This window comes from Otolemur garnettii, unplaced genomic scaffold (genome assembly GCF_000181295.1).
Source record: "Otolemur garnettii isolate 467f Iridium unplaced genomic scaffold, OtoGar3 scaffold00123, whole genome shotgun sequence".
NCBI lineage: Eukaryota > Metazoa > Chordata > Mammalia > Primates > Galagidae > Otolemur > Otolemur garnettii.
In genome coordinates, this window is record NW_003852518.1 from 3,609,691 (window position 1) to 3,624,626 (window position 14,936).

At 37.8% G+C, this 14,936-nt stretch overlaps 1 protein-coding gene across 1 annotated transcript in view; it reads left to right on the top strand.

Moving 5' to 3' along the window:
- Positions 1-14,936, top strand: part of SUN3 (Sad1 and UNC84 domain containing 3) — a 54,551-nt gene that overhangs the window by 35,953 nt on the left and 3,662 nt on the right. Inside the window, exons 7-8 of the mRNA XM_003797748.1 lie at positions 9,952-10,067; positions 12,348-12,515. Of these exons, the coding sequence (XP_003797796.1) occupies positions 9,952-10,067; positions 12,348-12,515 (284 nt within the window). The remainder of the gene's footprint in view (positions 1-9,951; positions 10,068-12,347; positions 12,516-14,936) is intronic.

A 14,936-nucleotide genomic window follows, 5' to 3' on the forward strand; every position in this document is an offset into this window, starting at 1 on the left:
TGTAGCTTTCCTAAGATAGCTAACAATTAGTTTCATAATAGTGTTGAGTACATTGGATACTTTTTCTTCCATTCTTGAGATACTTTGCTAAGGAGGACATTTTCCAGCTCCATCCATGTAAACATGAAGGAGGCAAAGGCTCCATCTTTCTTTGTGGCTGTATAGTATTCCATGGTGTACATATACCACAATTTATTGATCAATTCATGGGTCGATGGGCACTTGGGCTTCTTCCATGACCTAGCGATTGTGAATTGGGCTGCAATGAATCTCTTATAACTGGAGAGTATTTAGAACAAAATGATGACCATGTCATGTGAATGTGCTTTCTTTTTGAGACAGAGTCTCACTCTAGTGCCCTGACTAGAGTGCTGTGGCATTATAGCTCACAGCAACCTCAAGTTCTTGGGCTCAAGCAATCCTCTTGCCTCAGTTTTTCTATATTTAGTAGAAACAGAGTCTTGCTCTTGCTCAGGCTGGTCTCGAACTCCTGAGCTCAAGCAATCCTCCTGCCTTGGGCTCCCAGAGTGGTGGGATTACAGGTGTGAGCCTGGTGAATGTGCATTTTTTGAGAGAGTGAGATTGAGGACAGAACTTTCCTGAATCTGATTCCATAAAGCACAAGGAACATGAATGTTAGGGTAAGGTGGAGGAGGAACAAGGGTTTTTTGTTTGTTTGTTTCTTTGAGACAGAGTCTCAAGCTGTCACCCTGGATAGAGTTCTGTGGCATCATAGCTCACAGCAACCTCAGATTCCTGGGCTTAAGGTATTCTCTTGCCTTAGCCTCTCAAGTAGCTGGGATTATAGGCACTTGCCACAATGCCTGGCTATTTTTTGTTGTTGCAATTGTCATTGTTGTTTCAGTTGGCCCAGGTTTGAACCCGCAAGCTTTGGTGTATGCGCCCTACTCCTTGAGCTGCAAGTGCTGCCCCAAGGTTTTCTGTTTTTGTTTTTCCAGTTTTGGCATTCTGATATGCATTTTTTTTTCTTAATGCTTTGTTCCTTCCTTTCTCTTGAATGTATTGACAACTTACATTTTTAAAAACCCACGATGACTAATTTAAGTCCAAGAATATCCCATGTAGAATAATGAAAAGCAGAAAAGGTTATGGCTTCTCAGTAACTTTCAGTGTGAAAACACAATGCAGCTCTGGTTTGGCTGAGACAGAGAAGCCCCTTTTAATCTCTCTCTCCAGCTGATTACCATGGAAAAATCAGACAGAATTCAGAGGCATCTACCTTAGTGTGATAAAAATTAAAAGCAGCCAGATGGCAGAGGGCAATCCTGCGGAAGTGGGCCCGTAGCACCGTTGTCACGGCACTGGCCACATACACCAAGGATAGCAGGTCTGAACAAGGCCTGGGCCTGCTAACCGACAATAAATACAAAAAAAAAAAAAAAGCCAGGCATTGTGGCAGCAGCTGCCTGTAGTCCCAGCTACTTGGGAGTCTGAGGCAAGAGAATCGCTTAAGCCCAAGAATTTTAAATTGCTGTGAGCTGTGACGCTACAGCACTCTACCGAGGCCAACTTAGTGAAATGAGACTCTGTCTCAATAAAACAAACAAACAAACAAAACCACAGAAGTGTGAGGGCGAGTTTCTTTTCTTCTTTTCTTTTTTTCTCATAGCTTGGACTGAGGCAGGCCATAATTATGGAACTGCAAAGCAGTGGCAGCTAAAATTGTGGGAGAAATCCCACTTTTTTAGCCAAAGAGCTAGAAGAAAGTAAGACACCAGCTCTCTCATCTGTCCGTAGTGGCTGCTGGGCTCACCCCTTAGCAGGTCATTCAAGGGCACAGAACTGAAGCAGTGTGGCAGAGGCTTCGAGAATTTGACAAACGTTTAAACCTTGGCTCAAGTCTGATACAAGACAAGCCTATAACAAAAGATTTGAAGACTGAACTGAGATTGGAACCACCAGCCAAAGACAAGAAGGGAGGACTTGTGCCCCGAACATTTCTGGGTGGATGAATGAAACAAATGAAAGCATTCCCTGGTAGATTGTTACAGGACTCAGAGTCTCACAATATGACATTTAATACATCTGGGGTATAATTCGCAAATACTCAGCATGCAAAGTCTTAGGCAAATGAGACCAATTTCCAAGAGAAAAGACAACACACAGATGCCAGTCCATTAGGACACGGATGCTGCAGCATCACACAAAGACTTAACGCAGCCTGTTGTAACTAAAATACTTTATGAGGAGATGGTAAGCACACTTAAAATAAGGGAAAAGATGGCGCAGCGCCTGTGGCTCAAAAGGGTAGGGTGCCGGTCCCATATGCCGGAGGTGGCGAGTTCAAACCCAGCCCCAGCCAAAAACTAAAAAAAAAAAAAGGGAAAAGACACAAGTTCTCAGCCAAGAAATAGGAACTATAAAACAAAGAACTGTATGAAAATCTTACAACCGAAAAATGCAACGTCTAAAATTAAAATTCTAATTAATAGAAAAACAAGAACAGAAAAGCCATGAAATTGAAGACAGATCAAGAGACATTATCCAATTTAAAGAATAGAAAACCTTTGGGAAAAATATGAGCAAAAAAGTATTTAAAAACATATGAACAGATCTTTGAAACCGTATAGGGCAACGTTCTTATCCTTGTAGCCTCAGAGGCAGATAAGGAAAAGATGAATGTAAAAAAATAATTTGAAGAAGTAATGCCTTGAAAACATCTCAAATTTGGTTTAAAAAAATGTTAAGTTTACGGATTCAAGGAACAGCAAATTAAAAACAAGATACATTTAAGGAAAACTTACATCAAGACACATCATAATTAAATTGCTTGAAATCAAATTAAAGAAAAAACCTTTCAGGTAGTTCTGAAAAGTATTAGTTTGCCATTTTTATTTTTATAGATGAGTACTAATGTTCTTAAATTTGTGAATACAGTGCTTATTTGAAAAAGAAATTTAAAACACATTAGACCTTGTCTATAAGAGAATAATTATTCAAATGACTGCAGATTTCTTATCAGGAATAAAGGGGACCAAACTGAAGAAAACTACATCTTTAAAATGCTGAAGGAAAGGATGTGGCAGTGCAGAATGCCAGACGATCCTTCAGGAATGGACGAAATGAAGAATCTCAGATGCAGGAAAACTAAGGGGATCCACCAACAGATCTGCTGAGGGAAGTTTCCAGCAGAAGAGAAGTGATGCCAACAAGAGACTTGGGACTTCAAAATGAAGAAAGCAACAGTGAGATCAATGTGTGCCTGCGGAAGAGGTAGTTTTCTTTTCTTTTCTGTCTTTTTTGAGACAAAGTCTCACTCTGTTTACTGAGCGAGAGAGTGGTGGAATCACCCAAGCCTCACAGCAGCCTCAAAGTCCTTGGTTCAAGCAATCCTCCTGCCCCAGCCTCCCCAGCAGCTGGGACTACAAGCACCTACCCATGACACCCACCAAACTTTTCTATGTTTAGCAGAGACAGGGTCTTACTCTTGCTCAGGCTGGTCTTGAACTCCTGAGTGCTCGACCTCCCAGAGTGCTTGGTTGACAGGCCTTAGCCACTGCACCCAGCCACTAATTTTCTTAAGTTCTTTAACCATAGTATGTATGGCTGTTTTGTTTTTTTAATTTCAGGCATGTTTGTATGCATTATTTTTATTTCCTTTTATTAAGCATATACACATAGGTCATGAATACACTTATGTATTTGTGGGATACAATGTGCTGATTTTTTAATACAATTTGGAATGGTTACATCAAACTAATTAATATAGCTTTCACCTCATTTACTTAATTGTTGTGTTAAGACATTTATGTTCTATAACTTGATAGATTTGACTTGTACCCTTACAGTATGCTCCATAGGTGTGGTCTGACCATTTATCCTCCCTCTATCAAATCTGACCCCCCCAGCCCCTCTAATTCTCTCCTTCATCCTGAGCTATAGTTGTGGTCTATCTTTCATAAGAAAGTATGAGTAATTATAAATTGGTTTCATAAAAGTATTGAGTACACTGGATACTTTTTCTTCCATTCTTGAGACACTTTACTAAGAAGAATATTTTACAGCTCCATCCATGTAAACATAAAAGAGGTAAAGTCTCCATCTTTTTAAAGGCTGAATAGTATTCCATATACCACAATTTATTAATCCACTCATGGGTCAATGGACACTTGGGCTTCTTCCATGACTTGGCAATTACGAATTGAGCTGCAATGAAAAACCTGGTGCAAATATCTTTGTTGCAAAGTGATTTTTGGTCTTTTGGATATATACCTAGCAGAGGAATTGCAGAATCAAATAGCAGGTCTACTTTTAGATCCCTGAGTGTTTTCCAAACTTCTTTCCAAACAAATGTATTAGCTTCCATTCCCACCAGCAATGCAGAAGTGTTCCCTTTTCTCCACATCCACGCCAACATCTGTAGTTTTGGGATTTTGTTATGTGGGCTACTCTTACTGGAGTTAGCTGGTATCTCAAAGTGGTTTTGATTTCGATTTCTCTGATGATTAAAGATGATGAGCATTTTTTCATGTGTCTATAGACCATACACCTGTCATCTCCAGAGAAGCTTCTGTTCAATTCTCTTGCCCACAATGAAATGGGATCACTTGTTCTTTTCTTATTGATAAGTTTGAATTCTCTGTGGATTATAGTTATCAAACCTTTGTCAGAAATATAGCCTGCAAATATCCTCTCCCATTCTGAGGGCTGTCTACTTGCTTTACTTTCTGTGTCCTCGGCAGTACAGAAGCTTTTTAGTTTGATCAGATCCTAGTAATGTATTTTTGGTGTTGCTTCAATTGCCCAGGGGGTCCTTCTCATAAAGTATTCTCCCAGGCCAATTTCTCCAAGTGTTTTCCCTGCACTTTCTCCAAGAATCCTTATAGTTTCAGGTCTTAAATTTAAGTCTTTTATCCAGTGAGAGTCAATTTTTTTTAGAGGTGAAAGGTGTGGGTCAAGTTTCAGTCTTCTACAAGTCACCAGCCAGTTCAACCACCAGCATTTGTTAAATAGGGAATCTTTCCCCCAGTTTATATTTTTGATAGGCTTATCAAAGATCAAATGATGATAAGTGTCTGGGTTCATCTTTTGGTTCTCAATTCTGTTCCATACATCTACCTCTTTATTTTTGTGCCAGTATCATGCTGTTTTGATCACTATGGATTTATGGTATTGTCTGAAGTCTAATAGCATGATTCCTCCTGATTTGTTTTTATTTCTGAGTAATATCTTGGCTACTTGAGGTTTTTTTGTTTCCATGTAAAATGAAGTACTAATTTTTCCAGATCTTTAAAGTATGACAGAGGTGCTTTAATAGGTATCACATTAAATCTATAGATTACTTTGGGTAGAATGGACATTTTAACAATGTTGATTCTTCCCAGCCTGGTAAGCATGGTATGAGCATGGTATGTTTTTCCATTTGTTAACATCTTCAGCTATTTCTTTTCTCAGAGTTTCATAGTTCTCTTTATAGAGATCTTTCATGTCTTTTGTTAGGTAAACTCCCAGATATTTCATCTTCTTTGGCACAACTGTAAAAGGAATAGAGTCCTTGACTATATTTTCAGCTTGACTATTGTTGGTGTATATAAAAGCTACTGACTTGTGGGTATTGATTTTGTATTCTGAGATGCTGCTGTATTCCTTGATTACTTCTAAGAGTTTTGTAGTTGAGTCCCTGGGGTTTTCCAGGTATATAATCATATCATCTGCAAAGAGTGAAAGTTTGACCTCCTCTGATCCTATATGGATACACTTGATTGCCTTTTCTTGCCTGATCGCAATGGCTATGACTTTGATTGCAATGTTGAAAAGCAGTGGAGACACTGGGAAACCTTGCCTGGTTCCTGATCTGAGTGGAAATGTTTTCAATTTTACTCCATTAAATATAATATTGGCTGTAGGTTTGCTATAGATGGCCTCTATCAGTTTATGGAATGTCCCTTCTATATTTATTTTCTTAAGTGTTCTGATCATGAAAGGATGCTGGATATTACCAAAAGCTTTTTCTGCATCAATTGAGAGAATCATATAGTTTTTGTTTTTTATTTTGTTAATGTGATGTGTTATGTTTACAGATTTATGTACATTGAACCAGCCTTGAGACACTGGGATGAAACCCACTTTGTCATGGTGTACAATTTGTTTGATGTGTTGATGGATTCTGTTTTCTAGGATCTTATTGAATATTTTTGCATCAATATTCATTAGAGATATTGGTGTATAATTTTCTTTTCTTATTGGGTCTTTTCCTGGTTTGGGGATCAGGGTGATATTTGCTTCACAGAATGTGTTGGGAAGTATTCCCTCTTTTTCTATGTTTTGGAAAAGTTGGGAAGTGTTCCCTCTTTTTCTATGTTTTGGAAAAGGTTAAGTAATGTAGGTACTAGTTCCTCTTTAAAGGTTTGGTGGAATTCTGATGTGAAACAATCTGGTCCTGGACTTTTCTTCTTGGGGAGATTTCATATAGTTAATGCTATTTCAGAACTTGGTATAGACCAGTTCAACATTTTCACTTCTTTCTGACTAAGTCTTGGAGGGTTGTGTGCTTCCAAGTATTGGCCTATTTCCTTCAGATTTTCATATTTCTAAGAATAGAGTTTCTTTTAATATTCATTAAGGATTTTTTGAATTTCTGAGGAATCTGTTGTTATTTTGTCTTTGTCATTTCTGATTGATGAAATTAGAGATTTTACTCTTTTATTTCTTGTTAAGTTAGCCAAAGGTTTATCTATTTTATTGACCTTTACCAAAAAAACAACTTTTTAATTTGTTGATCTGTTGTATAATTCTTTTGCTTTCAATTTCATTTAATTCTGCTCTAATTTTGGTTATTTCTTTTCTCTGCTGGATTTGGGGTTGGAATGTTCTTCCTTTTCCAGTTGCTTGAGAGGTCTCATTAAGTCATTGACTTCCTCTCTTTCTGTTTTCTTGAGGAAGGCTTGCAATGCTACAGATTTCCCGCTTATGACTGCCTTTGCAGTATCCCACAGGTTCTGGTAATTTGTGTCTTCATTATCGTTTTGTTCTAAAAATTTGGTAATTTCCTTCTTAATCTCATCTATGACCCAGCTATCATTCAGCATAAGATTATTTAGTTTTCATGTCTTTGTGTGAGTATGCAGATTCGTGTTGTTACTGAGTTCAACTTTTCTTCCATGATGTTCTGATAAGATACAAGGAATAATTTCTATTCTTTTAAATTGGCTAAGTTTAGATTTGTGACCTAAGATGTTATCAATTTTGGAGGATGGTCCATGGGCGGATGAGAAGAATGTGTATTCAGTTTTGTTAGGATGAAATGTTCTGTAGATGTCTGTTAAATCTAATTGTTGAATGGTTAAGTTTAAATCTAAAATTTCTTTGCTTAGTTTCTTATTGGAGGATCTGTCCAACACTGCCAAAGGGGTATTAAAATCTCCAATTATTATGGTGCTGGAGGAAATCAAGTTGCTCATGTCTTTTAGGGTCTCTCTTATAAATTGAGGCACTTTCTGGTTGGGCACATTAAAATCTCATCACATTGAGTGTTTACCTTAACAAATATGAAGTGACCATCCTTATCTTTCCTTACTTTTATTGGTTTAAAACCTATTGTATCTGGGAATAAAATTGCAACACCTGCTTTCTTCTGATTTCCATTTGCCTGAATAATAGATGACCATCCCTTCACCCTGAGTCTATATTTATCCTTTAAGGTAAGATGAGATTCTTGTATGCAGCAGATATCTGGCCTGAGTTTTTGTATTCTGTCAGCCAACCTGTTTCTCATTTACACTAATTGAGAGTATTGATGAGCCTGATAGTATTTTGGGTGTCAAGTTTTTTGAAAATCCAATGGACATTTTGAATCCTTTTGCCATTGTGGAAGTTGCGATTTGATCAAAAGTTTCTGAGTTAGTTTACTTTGGTGGTAGAGCATTGTGTGGCTCATTCTCCACTGAGAATATCCTGGAGAGCAGGTTTAGTTATGGAAAATTTCTTCAACATGTGAATGTCAACATAAATGAAACTCAGTTTAGCTGGATACCGGATCCTGGGTTGAAAGTTGTTTTGTTTTAGGAGGTTAAAGATCAATGACCATCCTGTTTCAGCTTGAAAAGTTTCTGTAGAGAGATCTGCAGTCATTCTAATATTCTTCCCCTTACAGGTTATGGTTTTCTTATGTCTGGCTGCTTGCAGAATTTTCTCCTTCCTATTAACTTTGGCAAAGTTAATTATAATGTGTCTGGGAGATGCTTTATTTGGGTTGAGTCATGCTAGGTTTCTGAAACTGCTATCTGAATTTCAGAATCTCTCTCCATGTTTGGGAAGGTCTTCCAATTATCTCTTGGAGTAGAGCATCTGGAACTTTTGAAACAACCTTGTCACCTTCAAGAATTCCTATTAGGGGTGGGAATGGGTGGAGGGAGGGGGATGGGAGGGATCACTTCTTAGAAGGGTACAAGTGAATCTTTCTAAGAGCAGAATGTGAATGTTTTAAAATAATAACTAAGAAAATAACACGAAGGCTATGTTAACCAGTTTGATGGAAGTGTTTCGGATTGTGTGTGAAAACCCCACACTGTACCTTAGAAGTGCATTAATGTACATAGTTACCATTCAATAATAAAAAAAAAGAATTCCTATTAGGTGAATGTTTGCTTTTTTGGAGTTGTACCACAGCTCTCTGAGAGAATGATCCATTTTTGCTCTCCACTCTTCTCTTCCTCTTTGAGCATTTTGGAGTGTTCAAAAGCTTTGTCTTCAATGTCAGAAATCCTCTCTTCTGCCTGTTCCATTCTGTTACTGAGGAATTCTACTGTATTTCTCATATCTTGGAAGGCTGCAAATTCTTTTCTCAATGTATCAAAATCTTTGGTGTTTTTGTCTTGAATTCACTGAATTCTTGAGACAACTTTTGAATTAGTCCTAGAATTTCTAATTCCAACTTTACTTCCATTCTGTTAATCTTATTTGCCATCCAAATTCTAAACTCGATTTCTGACATCTCAGCCATTTGTTTATGAATGAGATCTTCTGGTGTGTCCGCTTTGTCATTCCTTGGGGGAGTTGATCTACTTTGATTATTCATTTTGCCAGAGTTTTTCTGCCAATTCCAACCCGTGATTATTTTTCACCATTTGGCTAGATGAGCAGATAAGGTGAAATTGGACTGCGGGCTCCTGGAGTACTGATTAACCAGCCTTTTGCCAAAGAGCTGGGACTGGTGACTGCAGCTTTTCCCCTATAGCTTTGCAAAGGACCCATACAGTACTGAGACACTGGGGATCTGCTTGGTGTTGTGGGGCTAAATGACTCTGTCTTGTATTCATCTGGTCTCTGTCCAATCCTAGTGAATCAGTGACTCAGAGTTGAAGCCTCAGCTATTGTTTGTTTCCTTGGGGTTGTAGCTTGCTTCAGCAGGAGTGATGTGCACTCTTCAGTCTTTTCTCTTGGCTCAGCTCCAAACCATAAGCTTACTTGATAAGCTTCTGTCCATTAACTCTCCTTCTGGATGGCAACTTCTGTGGAAAGCTGGGTCCAGTTGACCATCTACATGTATGGCTGTTGAACAAACACATGATAACATTACAGAAGAGAGAGAGCTTGATACATGTAGATTTAATACTATGGAAATCTTAAAGGAAAAATCAGTGGACATCTATGATTATAAAGGTTGAATATGAGCAGTAGCATGCTAACAGTAAGGTACATGCACTATTATCACCAGAACAAATTTAATTGCCTCCCAATTAAATTTTTTACCATAATATCAGTTTCAGAAATGTTGCAACACTACACAGAGTAAACATGGTTTTTTCAAAGTAACAAAATTTCACTGATAATGAAAAAACTGCCATACTTTTCCTACCAATTCTTGAGTCTGAATTTTACCCCATTTATAATTTGACAAGTAATAGTTTTCCAAAGATGTGATTAAAATCCAAGTAATATGTTTTGAATTGTATATGTATTTTTTATTTAAAAATTATTTTATAATTTTAGGAGCCTCCATCATTGAAGCTGGGACTTCAGAGAGTTACAAAAATAATAAGGCAAAATTGTATTGGCATGGGATAGGTTTCCTAAATTATGAAATGCCTCCAGATATTATTCTTCAGGTAAAGTTAAATTAAGAACAACCCATTTGTATTTTAGAATTTTGTTGTCATTATTTATCATGAAAATATTGACTTAAAAATGGAGGCACTATGGCAGTCTCTAAACTTGTTACAGAATGTGAAATCATCTCCTTACTATTTTTATAGTCAGGACACTGAATTAATTATGTCTTGTTTAATAGTCAGTAAGTTATAATTATTTACTTAGTATTTTATAGTCAGTAAACTATGATTATTTACTTATTATTTTAAGGTCAGTAAACTAAATTATTTGCTTCTCAAATAGAACAAATATTCTATTATCTTTCCTGTAAGATGATTCTGTGGCCTCATCTTTTCCATTGAAAACTTCAGTCTTTCAACAAACTTTTGTGGAAAGTTCTTATCCCTTATGTGCCAGTACTATGTTAGGTGCTATTCAGACCACATGTTCTTATTAAAATTGTTACAGGAGAAATTTACAAATAAAATTTTAACCGCATCTTTCAGTTCAATTCTGAAGACAGTAGATATCAACAGACCTTAGAACATCTGTTAACTGTGACCCACATACACCAAATTAGTTTCAAATTTAAAAATACTTTCAGGACCCTCAAGCTGAGTGGTTGACAGTCACCACTGGCTAAGAGTGTGGGGAAAATTGTGCTCAGTCCAGGGCTCAGCCGACAAATGCTTGCAGCCAGGGAATCAGGGCAGCTCTCAAGCCCAGCAGGCTAACAGTAGCCATGCATGAGGCTACTCTCAAGCTACAAGGACGGAAAAATTCCAGGTCAGTACTCCAGAATCGGATGCAAGTGTGCCATCCATGGACCTCACCTCGGCACAGAGTGGGAAAGTTCCCAGCACAGGAGAACAGATGATCTACAAACCTATCTGTCTAGATCTGAGAGAAGAGATTTCAGATAAGAAGGAATCAGACTAAGACCTCTGGCAACATGAAAAGACAAGTTATTTTGAAATCCCTGAAAGATCACAATCCCTGAAAGATCACTCCAGAATTGGACTCAAACCTAAAGGAAATTGTGGAAATGTCAAAGATGGAACTCAGAATGTGAATGGCAAATAAGATGAATCAGATTGAAGAGAAAGTCAAAAACAAACAAAAAGAAGCCAAAAATAATGTTTTAGGACATGAATTAAAAAAATTAAAAACTCACTAAAGAGACAGACAACATAAGAAAAAGCATTACAGAATTTAAAGAATTTCAAGCGATAGCAGAAAGGTGCAGTAACAGGCTAGGCCAAGCAGAAGAAAGAATTTCAGAGCTTGAAGACAACACTTTGGTTGTCAAAGATGCAGAAAGAAGAATGAACAATCAGAGAAGGATGGAACTATGCAAAAGGGCCAATATAAGAATCATAGGTAATGCTGAGAGAAGAAGAAAAAGAAAAAAGCATAGAAAACCTATTTGAAGAAACTATTGAGGAAAACTCCTCTGGTATCCCCAGAGATTCAGATATCCAGCTGTAAGATCATCATCAAACACTAGAAAGATTCATATAGAAAATAGGTCATCTCCAAGACACACAGTCACCAACCTAGCCAAAGTCTAAATGAAAGAGAAAATTCTACAACCTGCAAGATGAAAGTAACAACTAACCTACAAAGGAAAATCTATCAGTCTAATATCAGATTTCTCAGTAGAGACCTTACAAGCCAGGAGGGATTGGAGTCCTGGTTTTTTGTCTTCTTAAACAGAACTGCCAGCTAAGAATTTTGTACCCTGCAAAACTAAGTTTTGTAAATAATGGAGAAATAAAGACTTTTCCAGACAAGCTAACACTAAGGGAGTTTGCCACTACTACATCATCCCTACATGAAATTCACTAAACTGCATTATACATGGAGCAGCACAACAGATGGCCACCACTGTAAAAACACCCCAAAGTTAAAGTTCTTGTCTCCAGTCAAACAATAGCACCAGAGGGAAAACAAAACAATGAGATATCATCCAACATGATGGATAGAACAGTATCCCACACATCACTATTAACCCTGAACATGAATGGTCTGAATGCCCCACTTAAATGATACAGACTGGCTGAATGGATGAAAAAACACACTCCAAGTATGTGCTACATCTACAAAATGCATTGAACTCACCAGGACTCACACAGACTCAAGGGCGAGGAATGGAAAAAATATTCCTCATAAATGGAAACCAAAAGTGAGCAGATGTAGCCATTCTTATATCATATAAAACAGACTTTAAATTAGCAATGATTAAAACGAGAGAGATGGTCATTATATAAGAGATTAATTCAGTACTTTCTTTCCAGCCGGATGTCTACCCTGGAAAGTGCTGGGCCTTTCCAGGTTCTCAGGGTCATACCCTTATCAAGCTTGCCAGGAAGATTGTACCAACTTCTGTTACCATGGAGCACATCTCAGAAAAGGTGTCTCCCTCAGGAAACATCTCCAGTGCACCCAAGCAATTTTCTGTCTATGTAAGCTGTCTGAATCTGTTATTCAAATTGGTTTGTGATAGGTGGTTGGCGGGGAATTAGGAAATGGACTTTCATCTTAACCATGTAACTATTTATGTCATTTATTTCCTGGACCTTTGCTTTCTCATCTACAAAGAGAGAGGGTCAGATCAGAGGATTCCTATTATTTAATTTTTTACTTATCAAAGTTATACATGTACCATTTTTAAAAATCAAATATCTCCATAAAGTTTATAATGAAACAATGGTTCCTTGTTCTACTCCTTTCTACTCTCAAGTCTAATTGTTCTAAAGCTTCCACTTGCTACAATTTTAACTGCTTGTTCATATACTTGCCCTCATATTTACTTTTATTGTTAGTTCTTGATTTTTTAGTGTTGTTTGATCTGCTAGCACCAGCACCCTCCAACAGAAAGTGAAGAATAGCTCTCTTCCACAGCTCCTGCAACCCTCCCAATATGTTTATGTTGTACTTTTTTTTTTTTTTTGAGACAGTCTCACTAAGTCACCCTCTTTAAAGTGCCCTGATATCACAGCTCATAGCAACCTCAAACTCTTAGGCTTAAGTGATTCTCTTGCCTCAGCCTCCCAAGTAGCTGGGACTATAGGTGCCTGTCACAACACCTGGCTATTTTTTTTACTGCAGTTGTCATTGTTGTTTAGCAGGCCATGGCTGGGTTTGAACCTGCCAGCTTTGGTGCATGTGGCTGGCACCATAACCAGGTGCTATAGGCACCGATGTCACATTTTTTCTTAATAGCAGGTTTATGGAGATATAACTCACATCACATTTAATTCACCCATCTAAAGTACACCCTTTAGTGGTTGTGTATCCATTGCCATGATCAGTTCTAGAAGACTTTTACAACCCCAAACAGAAACCCCACATCTTTTAGCTGTCACCTCTCATTTCCCCATCACCCTCCCCCAGCCCCTGGCGACTACTCACCACTTTGTCTCCATCAATTTACCTCTTCTGGACATTTTATGTAAACGAAGTAATATAATCTGTGGTTTTTGAGAAAGGCTTCTCTCACTGAGCATGATGTTTTCAAGGTTCATCCATGATGTAGCATGCTAAGTGTTTCATTTCTTTTTTATTGCTGAATAATATGTCCCCTATGGATACACCACATATCATTTATCCATTCATCATTTGATAGACAATAAGGTGTTTTCACTTTGCAAGGCTATTGTGAATAATGCTGCTGTGAACATTTGTGTCTAAGTTTCTGTGCGGACATTGGCTTTGTTTCTCTTGGGCATGTACCTAAGACTGGAGTTGCTAGAGCACATGGTAAATCCAGATTTAACATCTGAGGCAGCACCACACTTCATTGTCTGACTTCTAATCTCAGTTGGTATTATTGTCCTGGAATGTGAACAATGTTGTTCCAGCTGAGCTACGGCGTGTACTTGAGTACTATTTCACTGCACATTTTTATGTTTTCTGAAAAAATTGCTTTATTTTTATTTAATTTGCTTAGTTTTCTATATTTCTATCACTAAAACATTTCTGAACTCTCCTTCAGAAGTATAAATGTTCTCCCATTATGTTAATTCATGTCAGATAATTCATAAATTTCTTCCTTTCTTTCTCCCTTTATTTCCCTTTGATTTCTTTACATATTTTCCTGAGATGTCCTTTCTGGAGTCATCTGCCCTTCTGCTTCAGTCTGGCTGGTTGCTAGGGAGGCCTGATGTACAACTCTTATCATGGGATTTCATTTCTGCATCCTGGGAATTCAACTTGTCATCTAATCCCTTGTTTTAAACAATAGTTTCTCTCTTATTTTCCTTTTCTGTTTTTATTTTTGTTTTACCTTCTGGAATATTTTATCCATTTATATATATATTTTTTCCTTTTTAGACAGAGTCTCACTTTCTCACCGTGGGTAGAGTGCCATGGTGTCACAGCTCACAGCAACCTCAAACTCTTAAGCTCAAGTGATTCTCTTGCCTCAGCCTCCCAAGTATCTGGAACTATAGGACCTGTCATGATGCCTGGCTTTTTTTGGTTGCAGTTGTCATTGTTGGTTAGCTAGCCCAGGCTTGATTTGAACCCACCAACTTTATGTATGTGGCTGATGCTGCAACCACTGTGCTACAAACACCAAGCCTATCCATTTATATTTTAACCCTTATATTGTATTTTTCACTTTCATTGTTGTGATTATGCCTTCTAAGACTTTTTATTTTTATAAATATTTCTTTCTTTAGAGCTTAAATTTCTTCTTTCACAGACACACTATCTTCTTTATGAAGGTATTAATTGTTATCAATTATAGGTTTGTTTGGTTTTCTGTTCTCTTCCATGTCTTTATTTCCAAGTGCCACTGCCCCCTCCACGTGCCACTGCCCCCTCCACGTGCCACTGCCCTCTCCATGCCCTGAGCCCCTCCACGTGCCACTGCCCCCTCC